Raw genomic sequence first — 20331 nt, forward strand, 5'->3', positions numbered from 1 at the left:
CGTTTGGTTTTCATTTTTTTTTTTTTTTTCGTTAAAAATAATTACGGTTAATTGCATTAAGCGTATCGATAATTCGAGTAAAATGCATTTACGTGTTTATGCAATCGTTAAATATTAATATCGGCGGATAATGTAAGAATCCATAACGATTTCGTCAGTCGGTGATTTATGACCAATCACGTGATAGGATGGCCGAATTTTTTAAAAATGGAGTGGAAACTTTTAAAAAAAGAATTAAACGAATGTCGATTAAACTCTCGAGTTTTTTACGTATTAATCCCGTAATTTGATAAAGTAACATTAACCGATCGATACCACGGCAGATTTGGATAAATAAATCAAAGTCTGTTTTGATCAGGTATTGAATGTATCGTGACTACAGCTGATAATCTAAGATTAAACGTGTTTTTAATTCGTTTTTATTATCTTAAATTATTAAATTATATCATTATTCGTTAAATTTTAATTAAATGCGACACCAGATCACGTGATTGCCGATGACGTTTTTTGAATTTTAAATTAAACAAACAAGATAGTCTTCTTAATTACGAAATGCCCATTTTAACATACTTGAAGAACTTTTCTATAACCTTTTATTGCCATTATATATTTTAATTATCATTAATGTTATAAAAAAATATATATATATATGTATTTTTTACACATATCTGACGTCACGCTCGTAATTTATTGATATGGAAATGTTGGATAATTTTTTTAATGTGTTATAGAAAGTATGTAGGTTAGTTAATCAAGGACGAAGATTCTATTACAGGATGTTTTTGTTGGCTGATGAAATAGAATAACATTAACAGCACTTGATAAATTTTTAACAATTTATTAATTCATCCAGACTGATTAAAATATGTTTCGTCACACATTAATAAACTTTAACTTAATAATTTATGTTACACAGTTTATCTATTTAAATATATATATATTTTATTTTTTCGAAAATTCTACATAAAAATATACTAGAAATACGAACTTTTTTGGCACGTATAATGACCACGTGACTCATTTACTCGACATTTAATTAATATTGCTGTCATATTTTTACGAGTAAAAATTATTCTTTTAAATAAATTATAATTCCGATTCTATTATTAATTTTCAACATTATAAATCGATTTATTAATTTTTTAAAAATGTGTATACAAGTATAATGAATTAATATCACAGAGAAAATGGTATACAAAGATGCGTAACTAATATTTTCCAGGCCTTTCGTGGTTTTATTTTAAAGTTATTTTTAAGAAATTAAACTTTATATAATGTCTTTCGATATTTAAATTTTCAATTGTTCGTGTAAAAGTGTCGATAATAATTTCAAAAAAATCATAACATCATCATAGCGTAGGCTCAAGGCAAACGAGTTGTTCGATAACTCATAATGCTAACAACATTTCAAAGTAACTTCCTGATATTACGTTACACATCAAGAATTTAGCGTAAAGATCGTTGCAATATGAGCTTACTGTTACAGCATTACCCAGTGCCGTAATTAGACAGGTGAAACAGGTGCACAGGACTCCCGGGATGAAGGGAACTGACAAAAATAAAATTGTCAAATATACTTAAATAATACTCGTAAATGATCTTGTACGTTACTTGTGTACACAAAAAAATTATAAACAATCATTTTATCATATTTATTGTATTATTTCCCCTAAAAAAAAAATTAAGGGAACCAAATATAAAATACCTTGCACAGGGCAGGTGAAAAGCTAGTTACGACACTGTCATCGCCTATAATTAATTTCAAGGTAAAGAAGAAATATATTGTTAAAGGCCATCCCGAAAAGTAGGCCTAGACTTTAGGTTACATAAACTTCAATTTGACAGAAAAAAATAATTATTTTAATTAAATCAAAGGTGTGTTGTTACGTTTTCTTCAACATTGATAACATAAATATTATTTTTTGACGTAAGATCCGGTGGATTTTCGCTCCCTTCCGGCTCTTCCCTAGTCATAATGGTGAAATCTTCCACTGTATTTGATTTCGATAACTCTTCTGGTACAGTTTCTAATTGAGACGTGTAACTCATCACTGAGAACCTTCTATTAATATGTCGGCGAGTATCTTCGGGGAATGTAGCGGGAGTAGGAGAGGAAGAAGGAACAAACGATAAACTTTTGCTATGTCTCTTACGCGTTTCTATATCGCGAAAGCTGTTATGAGTCTTGGATGGAATGTGGCTGTGCCTCCTGCATATGGTTTTTATTGATGCGATATTGACGGGTGGATAATATGCAATGTCAGTGGAGTAATTCATTATAACGCTTGAAACGCTAATCGCTCTACTTCTCATAATATCTTCTTTAATAACTGCAAAATCAAATAAATAAATAATAAATTATTATTTCTAATCTTAAATTAAGTATACGTACTGTATATAAATTTAAAGTAATCGTGACGTCTGAGTATTTACGTCACGATTATTTTAAAATTCATTGTTGTTTTTTTTTTATCGATATTAGAACCGGTTTTATTAAATTTATTATCAATTTTCTTTTCGTATCGTTTATTTTTACGTAATATCATTAAATGTCTTTTGTGAAAACTCGCTTGGCATTTTTTATTTTAATGACGTCATTGGCAATATTAATAGCAGACGATCGTTTTGAAGAAAAAGATTAATTGACGATATGACGTCATTCGTTTAAGGAACAATTTCGGGTAATTTAAGTATGTTATAATTTATTATTTATTATTATGTAGTAAAAAACATTATCATATTTAATAAATAAAAATTTTAAAATATAAATACTTTATCAAAATGTTTAAAATTTAAAATTTGAAATGTCTATGACGTCATACGATCTCTTGTAAATTTTCTTTTACATAAAAGCAAATTTAATATAATTTGCTTTCGTGTAAAAGCAAACTATAATTTTTGGAAAATGTTTTATTAATAAAATTAATCTTAAAAAGTTATTATTAAATTAATCCAATCGTTTTTTTCTTTTTTTTTTCAAATGCTGAAAAATATTATCACAGAAAAGCGATCGCAGCACCAAAACGGGAAGATTCTATTTTAGTTTTATTTACCTTCCATTTCTTTATCTAGATCACTTTCGATTTCCTTTTTCCTTAATTTTCTCAGATAAAATAAATTGATTAAAAAATAGGAAATTCCCAAAATAGCGCAACCGACAGAAAAAATTCGAAATGTCTTCCTCGGCCCGATAGAATCCATTAAAAATCCTCCTATTAGGCTACCAAAAGCACGGCCTAAGTAAAATAAATAAAAATTATATTATTTATTTAAAAATAATTTAAATTCTAAGTAAAATTTTTGAAGTTGCGCCATCTATTGTCGTTTTTATTAATTCTGTGTTTTAAATTTAAAATTGTATTATTTTAATAGGAGAGAATACTGTAGTTTAAAATAATAATAATAATAAATTATTAATTTCACCTGAAATAACATGAAGGCCATTCCATAAAGTCATCATCGTTGTCAGCATTTCAAGGGATGATAAGTGCGTACAATATAACGTAGTTCCAACTGTGAGCAGTGTTACAGTAAAATTTTCCATCATCTCATATATGAAACAGATATAGGGATCAGTTGCATAAGAGTAACCTAAATAACGAACTGTATACGCGAAAAAAGCTAATACCATGACATTAACATAACCAATCTTCTTAGTAACCCAAGTAGACACAAGAGACATCGGAAGTCCCGTTCCAGAACCAATAGTTACAGTCAACCCGAGTAGTAAACTAGAAAAACCTAAATCTTTTTCCAGAAACAAAAATAAAAAGTTCTCTAAAAATCCCCAACATATTCCCAAAAATGCCACATGGATTAACATCAAGCAGACTTCTGAATTTTTAAGAAGGTTTTTTAAATTTCGGCAGGCATTCTGCGAAGGAACTTTCATGCTCATATCTATGAAAATGGCAGTTAGAGTAGCTAGTCCGTATAATGTAGCGTATAGATAAAAGCATGGTTTATAATTACGATCTTCTCCTTTACTGTAATAGTCAATTAAATATCCGCTTATGGGTGCAAATAAACACATGGCTGCTGTTGCCCATAATCTTTGATAGCCAATGTCTGCGCTGTGTTTTAATATGAGGGCCATACTCGCAGCATCGAATAGGCCATTAACAATTCCTATACCTAAAGTAACCATTAATCTTATGCCCAAGTACATTCCGAAAGTCTTCATTTCGCTGCTTTTGTCTCTTTTCATTTTCCCTGAACAAAAGTCCCTGGTTCCGTTTATCCTCGCCACACATGATGATTCACATTGCAACTCTTCTCTGCTGCATTTGAAGTATTTGTAAGAGGTGTTTGACACTATAAAATTATTTATTATTACCGTCCTATTGTTAATTGTTCCATTTATGAAGAACATATCTACAGAACACAGCGATTCGTCATTATTATTTAAACATATTGTGCCATTAGGATCGCATGTGTTGTAACAGTTTTGAATAATTGCTAACGACTCCACATTACTTCCATTTTTAACTCGACATAATTGGTCGACTACAATTTCCACCCCAGGATATGCACCTTCCTGGTTATGGCAGGAAAAGTTAAAATCAACGTAACCATAGTCTGTCGTTTGAATAATTTCAGGAACGGTGAGCAAGCAGTTAGAAGTAATGGCGGAAAATGTTAAGAAAAAACAGAATAGAAACTTAAAATTTCCTATTTTATCTGCCATTATTCCAATCATCGGCGCTACAAAAAGAGCAATGACGGGTTGGATGGCAAATATGATTGTAAGTTGTTGAATCGATACGCCTAAGGCCTTCAAATGTACTGTGAAATAAGGATAGAGTGTTGCTTGGCCTAGAATAAAAACACAATAGCAATTATAAGAAACAAGATATGAATGTTTAAAAAAATATATTAATTTAAAAACTAATTAAAGTAATATTATCCCCAATTTACTCATGAATTTAATTCAATAAAATTCAGATTAAATTGCTGTTCATCTACACAATTGCGCCTTAAGCAACACAGGCTTTGTTATAGAGCCTCGTGCCTTTAAAGGCCCAAATATATACAGTATAAATACTCGGTATTAATTCAATATATTAGTATATAAAATCTTACACTTTATACAATGTAAAGTATCGGGTAATGTGGAATGTATGTTATATAAACATATATAAGAGGGCTTCACTTGTCTAGGACTTCTTACAATGTATAATAACAATAATAAAATGATAAATTCAGCCAAAAATTGCAAGAACATGTAAAATTAACGTGGAATAAAAATAAAACCGTTTACATTCCATGAACACTATACTTAAGTTTCGGGCGATGACACGGATTTATCGCAGCTGAATTAACTTTTTTGAAATAAAATCAGCTGTTTATACCAAACACTACAAACATTTCAGCAATTTAAAGAATACAAGTGAAGCAATTACTACTTTACCCAAAATTACAATTCATAAGTGAAACGAACCGCTTAAAAATCCCGTATTTTTTTTTTGTAATAACATCAATAAATTTATTATTTATTATTGACAATGATTGCTAATTTATTATTTAAAAAATATATATATTAGCAGTTTAATGGTGTCGGAACCTGTCCAATAATTTTACACCTTCTTTTTTCAGCAGTATTTAAGTAAAATGTACAAAAATATGCATATATTTTCATTTTAAAAACCCGTTAAAATAATTTTTAAAAAAAAAATATATTAAGCCTTAACCTTAAATAAAAGTTCAAATAAACATTTAAATATTATTTTATAAAAGAACATCGAGATATCAGAAGAGAAATTTGCGATAAGAACACTGATGACGTCACAATTGTCAGAATATATTTACCTCCATAAATGAGGAACATGAGGATTTTTATGGGTATAAGTTCTTTCTTTGTCAAATCCTGATAAAACGACAACATAATTAAACTTTCCAGTTATAAAAATACTTTAGAAATTTTGTAAATAATCCATATTCTTCGATCTCCTTTCGACTCGATAACCACCCACAAATACCTGTACTCTCATCGATAAAAGTCCAACTTTTGATTAGTCGAACAATTGCTCCTTATCCAACGTGTACGGTCTCAAGAAGTGTTTTATTCGTATCTAAAGATTTTAATAAGTTATATTTAACGTCTTAAATAATAAATAAGCCATAATTTATAGTAAAATGCCATTTTTATGATTTGCCGCTAGATGGAGCCACTTCGGAAATACGATGTTTAAACTTGTTATTATCAATCTAAAAAATCATATATCACAAGCTTTTTGTAATGGGGTTAAGGAAATTATCAATGCTTCAGGAATTTATCAATTTATCAAATTATTATTTTAAATTTTCCTGTAAGGGATATTAATTTATACCATATTATTAATATTTATATTGGATTAAATATTTTTTATGTCAACGTGGAAGTTAACGAGTAGTTTTAAAATTCAAAATAAATACTCGCGTCTTAAGTCGTTAATTTGAAATTCAAATTTTGCTGTTCTCGAATCTGATTGGCGGAAATTAAATAATTATTATTTCGAAACGAGATTTAGTTTATTTAAATATATTTTATTACTTTTCGAATATAAAAATGATTTACGCTTAAATTCTCCCACACCATAGAATTATTTTTATAAAAATAACTAACAGTGAGCTAATATTAATGGTCGGAATTGAGTGTACGGTGCAGACAACTGCCTTTTTTTTTACTATTATTATTCCTTTTCGGAAATTACTACTCGAACTTAATCGAAAGTTGTGTTCCCTTTAAGAATATTAAGCATGAATAAATAGCGAAAGATAAACATGTCTACACAGCTATAAGGCAAACATTGTACAGCTTGCAAATATTTCCACTAATTCTGCCTGTAATATATTTTTTCTAAATAAATCAAACTATTCGTTTTGTGCATATAAATTTAATGTTTTCACATTTAAATCTACCGTTAGCGTATACGGTCGAACCTCCAATAACGACCACCAGTAAACAGCGGCCATTTTTTTTGTTTTTAATGTTTCTGTCTTTAAGGTTTGACTGTAAACTTTATATATATATTCATGTATGAAAATTTAGATTAATTTTATTTCTTAATTAGTTTTATTTATCTTCGAAATGTTCAAATCTGTAAAGGAAACTAATGTTTTTATATTGTAAATTAATGGCGTTATATTGGCTATAAGGCCGGATGTTACGTATCTGAATTTTAATGGTTACTACAGAAAAATAGAGAATTAATATTTATTTTTAAAATTTTCTTTTTTTCTCTGATTGAAGATTTCTGGAGGAATCTATACATCTCTTCGACAAAGGAACCAACCAAGGACGTTTTTAAATCTCTAATTAATCCATCATGAGTCATAATCGAGTTTCTCTTCCCTTTCAGGATGTAAACAAAGTTCTATTTCCTGTTAGGCCTACCACCTGATCAGACCAGACTTCCTGTCTTAGTTCAATTGTATTGACCCTCGTATGTGATTGAAAATCGTTAAAACACCCTACGATAATTTTTTTTTTTTTTAAATTGATATATATATATCTCAGATTTTTTAAAAATCTGATTAATTTATATTATAAAAATTAAAATTAAATTAATAATTAAATATTTAAATTAAAACAGTTTTTAATTTTGACTAATGGCGCCTCGAAATAATAATTGTTTAATTTCCTCCAATCAGATTCGAGTACAGCAAAATTTGAATTTCAAATTAACGAATTAGCGCGCGAGTATTTATTTTGAATTTTAAATTTGAAATTTAAAATATATTTACAATAAATCTTTAAAAAGTTTTGGTGTTAACATAACTTTTTTATTATTTTATACATAAAAATATATATATATACAGACGATTATCTATAAGAATAAATACATATATTTTTTTATATGTAGAACGTCTTAATTAAGTCATTGTATTTTTAAGCACTTGAAAATATGTTAATTATAACAAAATAAATTAATTTAACAGAATAAAAAATATATATATTAGCAGTTTAATGGTGTCGGAACCTGTCCAATAATTTTACACCTTCTTTTTTCAGCATGAAAAAGAGGCAAAACCGGAAACTTCCTGTCACGTGGTGGATTGTCAAAAGTAGCAAAGGCCTATTGGACGAATATTCTCATTCTGCTTAACTTTCTTTATGGAAGGAGGAGCAAAGGCGAGAACATCTTAGTAAAGCGTAAAATAAACATTATTATACATGTTATAAACAAAATAAAAAGGCAAGAAGACATGTTAAATTGATCAAAGCAGACATGAGACATATATTAGTGTACGTTTGAGATGAATCTGATTCTATATGAGTTTTTTTTAATACCTCTACTTCCAACAGTCATTGGTAAGTTTTGTACGATTTTTTAGTATTACAAAGCCTTAAAATAATTATTTAAATTTACATTTTTGCTCATTACTCACGTCATTAAGGAAATGACAGGTGGTTAAAAAAGGGCAACGTCGCGCGATTCTTGTATGCTCTTTTCACTGTTATCTAATTGCTTCTGGCTATTAACAACAGTTCTGTGAATTGTTTGCGAAAATATACCTATCCGTTTTCCTCGTTTTAGCTATATTTTATACTTAATTTATTTTTTTATGAATACATTTACATATACATAAAAATGAGCTATTTTTAAGTTTATGGCATCTTAAACCAATTTTTTCGCAACGTACATTATTTGCATTATGTTAATTAAGTGTAGAGTATAAGTATAAGTGTGAATTATGTTAATTACTTCGCGTGCAAGGTTAATAAATTGTATTTTTACAAAGATATCGCATGCGATGCCATTTATAAGCAAATGGTCCTTTTAAAACGTTCGGAGTCACGCTGTTTCAATATACTATATATTAAACAGGACTATTATGCAATCCCTGGAATTCCTATTCATCCTATATCCTGATATGGACAAAAAGTTAAGTTTTTTGGCTCTCCCATAGCCATATTTTGCATGGAAAATTAATTATAGTATTATAAAATAGCAACAGTCAAGCCGTATTCTGTACATACTTGGTGCGTAATAATACACTTCTAAGTGTTACACGATAGAAAGTAATATTAGAATTTTTAAAGGAAATTAAATATTTGAGTGTTGTAGTCATTGCTATAAAGATATTTCTGTACTTTTAATGCACCCAATAAAAGTAGGTGTAACTAAGAAATAAAACGAGTTAACCACACGATGTTAACTTTATCCGGATGTTTTATGTAGTTTATAACAACATAACTTGCTCTCAAACCGAGCTTACAAAATCATAAATCGTCCTGATTAATAATTTAACACTTAAATTACGAAAAAAAAAATCTGTACTACTCTATTTTATAAATAGGAGATTTCATTAATTTCTTCCGTTGAAATTAGAACGTTCCACCTATCAATCATCTTTTTGTTCTGATATTAATTTCAAGGCATGATATGTGGAATGCCCGGAAGACCGATCGATGGGTATTTTGTACCGAGTCAAGCTGAATATCAATCAGGTTCTATAGTGAAATATTTCTGTGATCCACGTACTTTAATGTTTGGATCCTATGAAAGGGTCTGCTCAGAAAATGGAAGTTGGAGCGGCGACATACCAGTCTGTGGTGAGTATGCCGTTTGCATTTCTATCCTTATTATTATATTTTTATTTACTGTTTTTTTTTTTTTTACTTGAAACAGAGAAACCTATCACCGTCCAGAATGCTTTTCAGTCATCTACTTTAGGGAATTTCACAGCAGACAAAGCCATAGACGGCAATCTAGTTACTTATTCCTCAACTGGCTTATTTGAAAAGGGATACTGGACAGCCGTTCTCAACAATCAGTCCAGGGTCAAAGCCATTCGCGTTACTCTCCCTGCAGGTAATTATATCCATCTGCCCGAACAGGTGAAGTAACATCTGCTCTTTCATACCACAGTAAAACATCTCCCTCTGGACCGGTGGTTCTCGTCAACCTTTCCCTCCGGCTCCGGATTACCAATTATTTTAGAAAACTTACCCTGTTGCACATGCCGTTCAATTATACGAAGGAATTTTTCTATAAATTATCCATGTGAGTAGAGAACCACTGGTAAGTTAAAGAGGAATGTTATATAGAAGAGACGATGGTAAACTGTTTCAAAAGGTTAAACAAACCTTTTAAACTGTTGAAAGGGAGCCGAAATCGTGTTACTCGCATTCCAAACTAGTTTAATTAAGTTTAATTTTGATAGATAAGATAGCCAGTAAAGTGAAATTATCATAAATTCTTTACCCGAATGATATGTAAATTTAATATAACGTTACTTATACACGTTTTCGAGACGTGCCAGTATTTACGATAAACGTTTTTATGTAAAAGAATGAAAATTTGCAACGTTATTTTCTTTCTTTTTTTTTAAAAGCAATTAATTAATGTTACGTTGAAACGCCCCTTCTGAAATCTTAGCTTAGTTTAACAAACTTTTCTAGTCACGTTCTACTGATAAAGCTATCTTTCATACCTCTTATAAACTTCTCATATTGTAACATGAAAATAAATTACCCTTTGTTACATAACTCACATAACTGACACATTTTACTTTCTTCTTCAATGAAATTTTACACGAGCATCCATTGTACTGTATCGTTAAATATTGTTGAAGTGTTGTAACATTTGCCAGTTTACTCACGTATCTTTCGTCTGTCTGTACCTTCAGGGGGGTTCGCGTCTCACAGTTTGGAAGCAGCTGTTCACCGGTAGACGTCCATGTAGTTCATCATTCTTGTTTTGCTAGCTGAAACAGTTCACCGATGTCGATAACAATGAAACTTCCCTGCGGCAATATTTTTTTAAAGCGTCGTTTTATATCGCTGTTTTTTTATTTTTAGAACAATAAATATAAATAATACGCAATTTTTAATAATAGTTTTCCTTATATAAAAAAATGCATATAAAGTTCTATAGCCTTGTATTAAAACAACCAAGGGTCATCACACGCTTACTGAATGAATATCTCAAGATTTACATCTGATAACTTTCTATAGAGATTTTTTAGATATTTCCTTATCTCAAGAAAGTCTAAATCTGATAAAAGCCTGAATACAATTTGGCATACCAAATGCTTTCTTCACTTAAAGCTAGTAGAGTATAACATGGTCTGTCATGAAGTTTGTGAGTTTATGCTGTATGTAATAATAGGCGCAGATAACTTAAGCTTTTGTTCTAGGCCTCGTGATTTTACAGGCCTCAAATGTATGCATATTAAAACTCTTAATCCAACAAATACCGTGTGATACCAGTTTTATGTATATTTATATAAAAGAGGCCCCGCAGATCTATATTTGCCTATGGCCTGTTATGAAGCTTTGAAACTTCATAGAGGCCAAGTTATAGGCTTTTGTCTAGGACTTCGGGCACACACAAATGTATGCTTATCGATAATCCGACTTGATCCGGACCTCATACAATACCGAGTATCGTGCGATACGGGCTTTACGTTCTATAATAGAAGTCCCCGTAGTACCTATAATAGCTTGTAAATAGATTAATATTTTAGAATTTAACAGGATAATGTCATAGTTACAAACTTTGTTTTCATGGTTCTAGCAAAAATAGTACACTTTGAAGTTACCGTGACGAATTCCAGTTCTAATGGTGTCATTTGTGGAAGCTTCGAAGGAAACACAGGTTCGTAAATCTTTATACAAGTCCCGGAAACAATGGTTTGATTATCACTAAACCATTTTTTTTTTTTTTTTTAAATTACAGGAACGAACACTACAAAAATATTTTATTGTCCTCTCGCCGTTGGTATCAGAGTGCGCATCAAAGACAAGTTAAGTGACCCGGATTTCTTACAATTACGAGAGGTGGAGATATTTATTAAACGTGGTAATTATATTTAATATATTTTTAACTTATTTTCCCATAATATCAGCTTCAAAATTTATTTATTTATTTATTTTTTTCTAGATGTTCCGTGCCTTAAACCCGACATTCCGGCACATGGCACGGGTAGAAAAATATCCGGTAGAGAAAGTATATATCGTTATTCTTGTGATCGGGGCTACGTTATGAAAGGAAATGACACTTCGACATGTCAAGACGGAACGTGGCGACCCCACTCGCCTAAATGCGAAGGTAGCTTTTAAATTATTATTTTTCCCCTGCAATTATATGCTACTGTTGGTCACATTTTAATTTTTTTTTTTTTTATGTTTATTATTACGACAGTAGCCTTTTGTCACATACCTACTAATTTTATCGGCGGAAGTGTGAAATATGACGAAAACAACGGCGTAGTTCCTTTCGGGGGTTTCGTTAATTATAGTTGTAACGCCGGATACACACTTAAGGGAGAACCGTCCAAGCAATGTTTGGGGCAAAATATATGGTCGCAACAGACTCCAAGATGTGTTGGTAAGAAATTACTAGTTTTTTTACATGTTAAAAAACATTTTAAAACATGTCTACATATGAGAAATGCGTTTTCGAAACGTGAACGCGTTTGTAATTTCAAATATTTAAATTCGGTTCGAGAGTATTGTTATTTATTTATTTTTTAATATAATATTTTTATCGTCACTAAAATTAAAATTAATATAATTATTTTTTAAAAAACAAACAGGATTAACACGTAACCATATTTTTAAAAACATTGTCTAAAAACGTAAACTTCTCTCGCATGTTTTTTTTTAAATAAATTCAAATATTTAAACCAAGTTCGAGATTATAATAATAATAATCAGAAATTCGTCTCCTTTTAAAAAAATTTTTTAATTTGAAATTAAATTAAATAAGATTAATATCTTAAAATTAATTTTTTAAATATAAATTTAAATATTAATTTCATTTGTATTTTTTTTTAATGCGTTTTATATTTAAAGAAATTTTTCCGAGGCAGACGATAATTATCTCCAAGCGCAGCAGACGAATATTCTCGAACCGGTCGTGGGATTTTAATGCGTTTCTCCCGCTTCGAATCTCCCAATTAAATCTTCATAGCCGATTTAATTTTATTCGTAAATTCTTGCACGTTTTAATTTCGTTATCATGGAAATTTTATTCATTTTATTTATTCTCGCGGTGACGGTTCAAAAACACCAAGTTCATTATCATTACTTTTTTTAAGTAGAAAAGTCTTTTTATCCATTTACTCTTAGGCCTAACTTCTTTTTATTCAATTACTTTTAGGCCTAATTCCCTTTGGTATAGCAATAATTTAAAGTAAGTAATTTACGAAATTTTTACATTTTTTTTTCAAGTTTCCTGAGGGTTTTTAAGAGTTTCTTATGAATTATTCAAATATTTTAAGTATTTTCAAGTTAACAACGGTGGTTAATTTGTTACTAACCATGTTTTTATTACACGTGGTATAGTAATGTTTACATTTGCAATGTTATTTGGAGTAGCGGCGCCCAAATTATCACCCCGCCCCAAATCTAGCATTCAAATATATATAAAAACTCGTAGTAGAAATAGGCATACTTTTTATATATGTGGAATATACAAATTATTCTTGGACAGCATATTTATTACTTGGGCAATTTGGTCCATCTATTGTAAAGTTTGGGCACCGCTTATTTAGAGCGGTTAATGTCCAGATACGTGGACCGTCATGGCGGCACTTCCTGTTTCAGCCTCGAAACCAGACGGTTTGCAGACGTGTCACGTGACGCACCGACGCACGTTCTAACCTAACCTAACCTATTCTAATAAATTAGCATAATTATTACCAATTATATTATTAGAATAGGTTAGGTTAGGTTAGAACGTGCGTCCCCACTGTGTCCTTTTCTTTGCTGGGATCAGCGATGAAACGCCATGACAGCCGCCGACGTTCGCTCGCGTCGTCACGTGACACGTCGTCTGCAAACCGTCTGGTTTCGAGGCTGAAACAGGAAGTGCCGCCATGACGGTCCACGTATCTGGACATTAACCTTTAGAGCTTTATACAATATATAGCCTAAACAGTATCAGTGTCGAACTAGTAACATATATAAAAAGCCATTCATTTATATTACTTTTACATTTGCCTTACCTTTGTTGTGTCTTTACTTTTGTATAAAAGCAAAGGCATAAAGAACATATATGACTCTATCTATAGGCACCAAATGAATGAAGATATTGTTTTTTTTTGTTTGTTTTATTCGTCAATAATAATTGTGTAAAGTTTGGGGAAAATAACTTGAGATTTGATATCTTTTGCGACAAAATAATGGGAATTCAGACGAACGGGTTTAAGACATGAAAAATAGTTGTTTTAGAGTAAGTACCACGAAGAATTAGCAAAATTTATTTATCTGTCTTTACATGGGGACTATTAATGTCTATAGAGGGCTGAAAGTCCATCAACACTGGTATTGAGTACATTGTGTCTAAGTTTCGCGTTTTGTGCATTTTATCTTGCATGTTACCACAAACACTCGTTTTTTTCCAGGTTTATCATCAGTGATGTGGGTCTGTAATGGAAAGTTAAACAAAATCGAAAAACCAATTTTTATTTTTTAAATACACAAATTTGCATCAGAAGTACTGTACACAGCTTTATGCAAGCATATCGTTTAAAAAAATTAAAATCTAATGTTACCGAAATAGACTTTTGAGACACCCTGTATACGATTACATCAAAAAAACTTTTTATTTTGCCGTAGGCGCCAAATGTTGTCGTTATGCCATTGCACAAAGATAAAATTTTGGGAGTCCATGTGTTCGATACGCAGGACCATTTAGCCTAGGATCTTTCTAGGCCTGATCGAATTAAAACTTTTTACTTTGAAGTTTACGTTGGATAAATTAGTTTTTAAAGCTTTATTTTGATATTTAAAAAGTATATTTCGTATATTCTATTTGGTATCCGTTCTTTTCTTTCTTTTACATGTGGTAGGCCTTATACTCTTTGTAATTAACTTTTGTAGAGACCGTATTTAAAATCAGCAGTTTATATAAAAGTAGAATTGAATATAAGCTTATTAAATGAACTGAAGAGAGATTTCAAGTAGGAAATATAAAATATTTTTCTTAAAAGTAAAAGGAATCTTTCAAATTTTTGATTTGTTCAATATGAAGTTTCTATTAGAAAGATTAAATCTATTGAAATTTTGTGATTAAAAATAATAATAAAGCAATCGCATATAGCGTAAATCATATTGTAAAATGTTTGCATAAATCTAGGAATTATATTCGTTATAGAAATGTAATGTTATATATTTTAAGATATTTATCAAAGTAACTTATAAAGCTATGTTTATAATTGATTTTTTTTAGTGATTAAATGTGGCAATTTAAGTTTCTCTATAACGAATGGACATCTGCAGTTTAATAGCGTTACAGTCGGCAGTGTAGCCTTATTACGTTGTAACGACGGTTACCGACCTTGGAGAGATGATAGGTTAGAATGCCTTCCAAATGGACAATGGAAAAAAAGTGTCCTAAGATGTGAAGGTAAGTCATTGTTAATCTAGATAACAAAAAGTAAATCGTTTTTACAATAATTTATGGCCTTACAGCGATAAGATGCGAGAAACCTGTAAGCGTAAAACACGGAACAATAGAATATTTGGATCATTCTAACTTTTATGGAAGCCGTATTAGGATACTTTGTGATTCAGGATATAAACCTGCTAATGAAACGTTACCTATGTGCCAATACGATGGCTCTTGGGGAGATTTAGAAAATGCGTGTGTTGGTAAGTAATTTTATAAATGTTAAAGCCTAAATATTCAGTTTTTTCTATCAATGGTTCTTTTTGTTATGATTCACTTCACGAAATAATTTAATATAATATTAATTCAGGCAAAATAATATTGTATAAAATGTAGTTTGAAGCAAGTTTAAGTTTTATATGTCCATTAGAACTCTATTACATTGCTTATTAATTTAACGTTTAGAAGTCACTTGCAGTCCATTTCCTGTGTCAGACATGGATGGTGGACAATGGATACAACCTAATGCTACTGATGTTCTAAATGTTGGAACGGTTGTTCACTTAGAATGCTATCCAGGATATGAAATTGTCGGAGATGTGCAATCGTCGGTTTGCCTTCCTAACGGATCTTGGTCAAGAAGTTCTTCCTCCTGCATCAGTGAGTGATAAACTTTATAATTAAACAAAAATTATTTTTCCGTATTGAGCCTAACAAAATATTTTTTATATACAAGAAAATGTAGCTCATCCCATATGGTCCAATGAATGGTCACCGGGAATTATGATGGGTATGATAAAATTCGTTTTACTCTCTCCTCCTCTGAAACTTAAGCGGCTTAATTCGGCCTAATCTTTATTATTATTATTTTTTAGTTACATCTATGGGTATAGGGATTGGAAGTGCCATCTGTATTTTGTGTCTGATTATTGGAATATTCTTACTTAAAAAGCGGTAAGATAGTTACATAGCAATATTTACAGTATAATTTTATAATAAATATTAATATATGATTAATAAATTACTATAGAAACCAAAGCCGAAATTCTCCTCCCGTATTCCACGTCGGTATCGGAACCGTGCGTAATACAGACAACAGAGGCCTCCTTGTCCCTACCGTTAGTAACGATGACAACTATTATAGTACAGCTATATACGAAGAGGTTGAACAGAGGGCCCCACCTCTACCCAGACAGAGGAAACCTTGTTCCGCTCTACCTCCTCCACCGTTAGAAACTGATCCTATATATTCCCAACCGTTTGAAGAAAAAAAGGACGAGCATGGCCACATTTACGCCGAACCGGTCGATGCATGTAACCAACAAAACGAAGAAAATCAGAAAAAAGAACCTCAGTGTAATCACCATTCTTACGATAAAAACAAGGAAACTAAGGAAACTAACATGGAAAACAATTGCATTTACAAAATGGCCAATTCCATTGCAATTGACATGGTGAAGAACGATATATATTTAGAAACACGATGATTTAGTTAATGGTTTCCTGCTGGCCGGGATCAGAGTGACATTTTTTTTACCTTCATTCTTAGATCATTGTATAATAAACATATACACGTTTTATTTATACGATCATTTTTATTATCGCACTGTTTGCATTCCAATACATCGTAAAATAAGTGAGTGAACTTTAACACACGAAGACAGTGATTTTATTTTTATAATTTCAACTGCTTTACTACACAGTAGTAATATTTTTTTACCCCATTTTTTTCAAGTTTTGAGAAATGGAAGCTAGGAAAACATTGCTTCTTGTTAAAATAATTCTACTATATTCTTCCATTATATACGGTATACAATCTTTGAATTATTCTGTTTACTAGATTGTCTTCAAGCTGTTAGAGTTTGGGATTTAGTACTATCTAAAATTTAACAGCTTATCATAACGAATAATTCATTTAGTAAATATTATATATTTTTACATATTTTGAATATGTAAAAAATATTTATTCTCTTGTCCCCATTTAATCTGTCACTTATATATCTGTATAAAGTATCATTGTAATTTCATGTATAATATATGTGAATAGTGTATATATAGTCTATATATATAGCAAACCTACTTCATTTCACTGAGAAATTCCGATGTTGTTTTGAATTACTTTAAAATTCCCATTTATGTAGAATAAATTAGTACAATTTGTATTTTTTTTTTACGGAATAATGATGTAAATTAGTAATAATTACTACCTTAAGTAAATTTGAAGATTATTAATTTAAGGTTTTTTCGTATTGATTATGCATTCATATATCATCTGAAACAAATTAAAAACTGGGCTTAATACCGTGAAAACTCTTTTAAACGGAAAAAAAAAGGCAAATTTCTGTTTATATCAATACACAGTCAACCACCAATAACGGCCACCTCTAAACAGTGGTCATTTTTTTTATGTTTCTGTCTATGACCGTTGTTCAGAAGTTTAATTTATTATTATTATTATTATTATATTTAAGCGGCTTCATTTTCATTCGATAATTATTATCTATTGAAAACTAACTTGATTTTCTTTAAAATAGTATTTGAAGCAATAATTGATTAATCATAAGCTTATATATTTCAGAATGTAACAAGATATTTTCGAAATGAGATATTGCAATAATAATTTTCGTCTTCATTTACGCATCATCGTCGTATTCTATTTAACTTATTCTTTATCTATTTTATGTCTTAAAAGGTGAGTATATAGAACTTTACGACCTTTAATTACATATTTTCTATAACTTAATTTCGTATATTTGAGAAGGATGAAACTTGTGTTCCTTATATACTTGGAATTTTTATGTACATGATACCATATTTTCGTTATAGAATTTTATCATGTAAGTCAGTTTTTTCGGTCTGAAGATCCATACGTTCTTATCTAGCTTCAAGTGGAAGTTAGATAAGAGTAATGCATCAAATTAAAGAATATTTAAATTCTACCGGTACTGGTAGGAATATCTATGCTCCAAAATATATCATAGAAACAATGGAGATCGTCAGAATTATAAACGCTTCAACTCTAAACGCGAACATTAGCTATATTCTAAACAACGCAAGAGTCCGACTGTTGTTCGGCAAAATTTGACATATGCTATTACGTAACTCGACGTCATTGACGTTTAAGGTTATAATGTTCACAAGACCTTGTTAATTAATCAATATGATTAGTGACGTAAACGTTGTAATCACGTCTCCAACACAGAACTGACGTGTAATTCCTTTCGTATCAGCAAGCTCTTTATTGTGAAATGTAAGAATATTCTGATTTATTATAAAGAGAATGATGTTACGATATTTTAAAAAGGTATTATACTATCCAAATACTATTTTGAAAGCATCCCATTTTCCTATTCTTTTTACATTTAAAATATCCATTTGAATTTATATAGGCCTACAAAATACTGTGTTTCGTTTGTGTTGCATTATGTATCACTTCCCATCATGGAAATGCCACGAAATTTTACGTTACTCAATCATTTCCACGTATGATTCCGAAAATATGGGACTGATGAGAGAGTAAAGTCAAAACATGTACAGTACTATAATGAGGTCGTAGTAATGGTATGATTGATTTAGGTCATTTACAGAATAGTGTTAATAAATGAATTTATTGCACAACATTAAATTAAAAATGAGTTTACCATCTACAATATAATGTTAATATTATAATTCACATAGATTATACATGGTATAAAATCCGTTCTGAAATCTTTCATGTCCTCGTACACGTAAAAGACGACGTCAGGATCATCATTCTTATACTATGATAAGGAGTAATCCGGATAATCATCCCCACGGCATTTTCCCTTTAAGAAAACAAAAAATATTGAACTGTCTCGGTTTCTTTCTATTGCGTGGTGAAGACGGGAAACGCAGCAAACCCAAGGATCTCTGTAGACGTAGAAATATTTAGTAGAACTGTAAAGATCTTCGTGACTCTCGTAGGCTTTAATTTCTTTATATAACTTCATTTCCTATCAATTCGAGAAAGGAATTTCGATTCAGCATTAGCACAAAAAGAGGCGGTGATGATGCACCATCGTAAAAGATCTCCAATGGCTGGACTTCTAGCTTAGGGCCACGACGAGTCTAACATATAACAGGCCCTTCTCTTCAATTAAATAATGATACATGTAAAAATGTTAGGACCTAAGCTATAGACTCATAACGCGAAGTCCTGAGCTGTAACTTATTTAGCTTATGTGCAAATCCGGCCCCGAGGATCTATAAATTACATAAATCATTCACTTGATTCATTTTTGGGATAGGTCACACTACAAATACATCATTTTCAGTTGGTTGATCGCTCGACTTCTGTAACATTCTTTTGTTGAAAGTACTATTTTGATAAATGGTTTTCTTTTTCTTTCTTTATTCATTTTGGCTCTCTAAGAATATTAATTTATGCATATAGGTTATATAAGAGAATACAATACCCTTAATTTGTATATTTAAAAATAATTTTTATTTTAAAGAAAGTTATACTCATAACTGAGTGTTTTGATAGCGAATTAAAATTTTTTTGATAACTTTCGTTAGAAATTGTCTAATCTATTTCCAGGATTTCTCCCACGTGCTATAGTTATAATGCTTATCATCCTACAAAATTAACCTTCTATACTATAATTTGAGGCCAGTGGAAGTGATAAGTAGATAAATTCCTTTCTTTAGAAAAACAGCTGCTTCCTCCCTGTAAGTACCTCTTGATGCCATATTATCAAATACTAACATTAACCGTTAACATAGATCAATAAATGATTAGCGAAACGATAAGAAAAAAAAATTGTTTTATTATTCAAATTTGATAATTTTCTTAAGAAAACGCCTCGGAAAATTTCCGTTTATCTTTTGTAATAATAATAATACAATTTAATTTATTACCATAGCAATGTGTGTTCTGCCAAGTAAGCTTTACTGCGAAGAAAAATTATAAATTACTGTAAAATTTTCTTAAAGAATACGACCATTATACCAACGCCAAATTATATTATTCCTTTGATATACCTTT

At 30.4% G+C, this 20331-nt stretch overlaps 2 protein-coding genes across 3 annotated transcripts; one reads left to right on the forward strand and one right to left on the reverse strand.

The window, feature by feature from the left end:
• Positions 1-972: 972 nt before the first annotated feature.
• On the reverse strand, positions 973-6000 carry LOC111622606. Of its 2 annotated transcripts, XM_023365017.1 has the most exons (5): positions 5979-5992; positions 5809-5866; positions 3424-4815; positions 3054-3236; positions 973-2330 (listed from the first exon to the last, which is right to left on the reverse strand). In XM_023365017.1, the coding sequence occupies exons 1-5, from the start codon at positions 5988-5990 to the stop codon at positions 1870-1872; spliced, it is 2106 nt and encodes a 701-aa protein (XP_023220785.1). In that variant the 5' UTR covers positions 5991-5992; the 3' UTR covers positions 973-1869. The 2 variants fall into 2 exon arrangements, with proteins under 2 accessions (XP_023220785.1, XP_023220784.1); XM_023365016.1 differs by having other exon boundaries at positions 5809-6000.
• A 2071-nt stretch (positions 6001-8071) lies between these two features.
• On the forward strand, positions 8072-17498 carry LOC111622607 (sushi, von Willebrand factor type A, EGF and pentraxin domain-containing protein 1-like). The gene is made up of 13 exons (XM_023365019.1): positions 8072-8293; positions 9362-9538; positions 9615-9797; positions 11505-11585; positions 11667-11789; positions 11871-12038; positions 12132-12317; positions 15165-15341; positions 15407-15586; positions 15789-15983; positions 16060-16113; positions 16199-16277; positions 16354-17498. Exons 1-13 carry the CDS (start codon positions 8239-8241, stop codon positions 16808-16810), a joined length of 2115 nt encoding a protein of 704 aa, XP_023220787.1. The 5' UTR covers positions 8072-8238; the 3' UTR covers positions 16811-17498.
• Positions 17499-20331: the final 2833 nt, after the last annotated feature.

The sequence above is a fragment of the Centruroides sculpturatus genome, unplaced genomic scaffold, assembly GCF_000671375.1.
Source record: "Centruroides sculpturatus isolate CEXI.00-Female unplaced genomic scaffold, Cexi_2.0 scaffold106, whole genome shotgun sequence".
NCBI classification, from domain to species: domain Eukaryota; kingdom Metazoa; phylum Arthropoda; class Arachnida; order Scorpiones; family Buthidae; genus Centruroides; species Centruroides sculpturatus.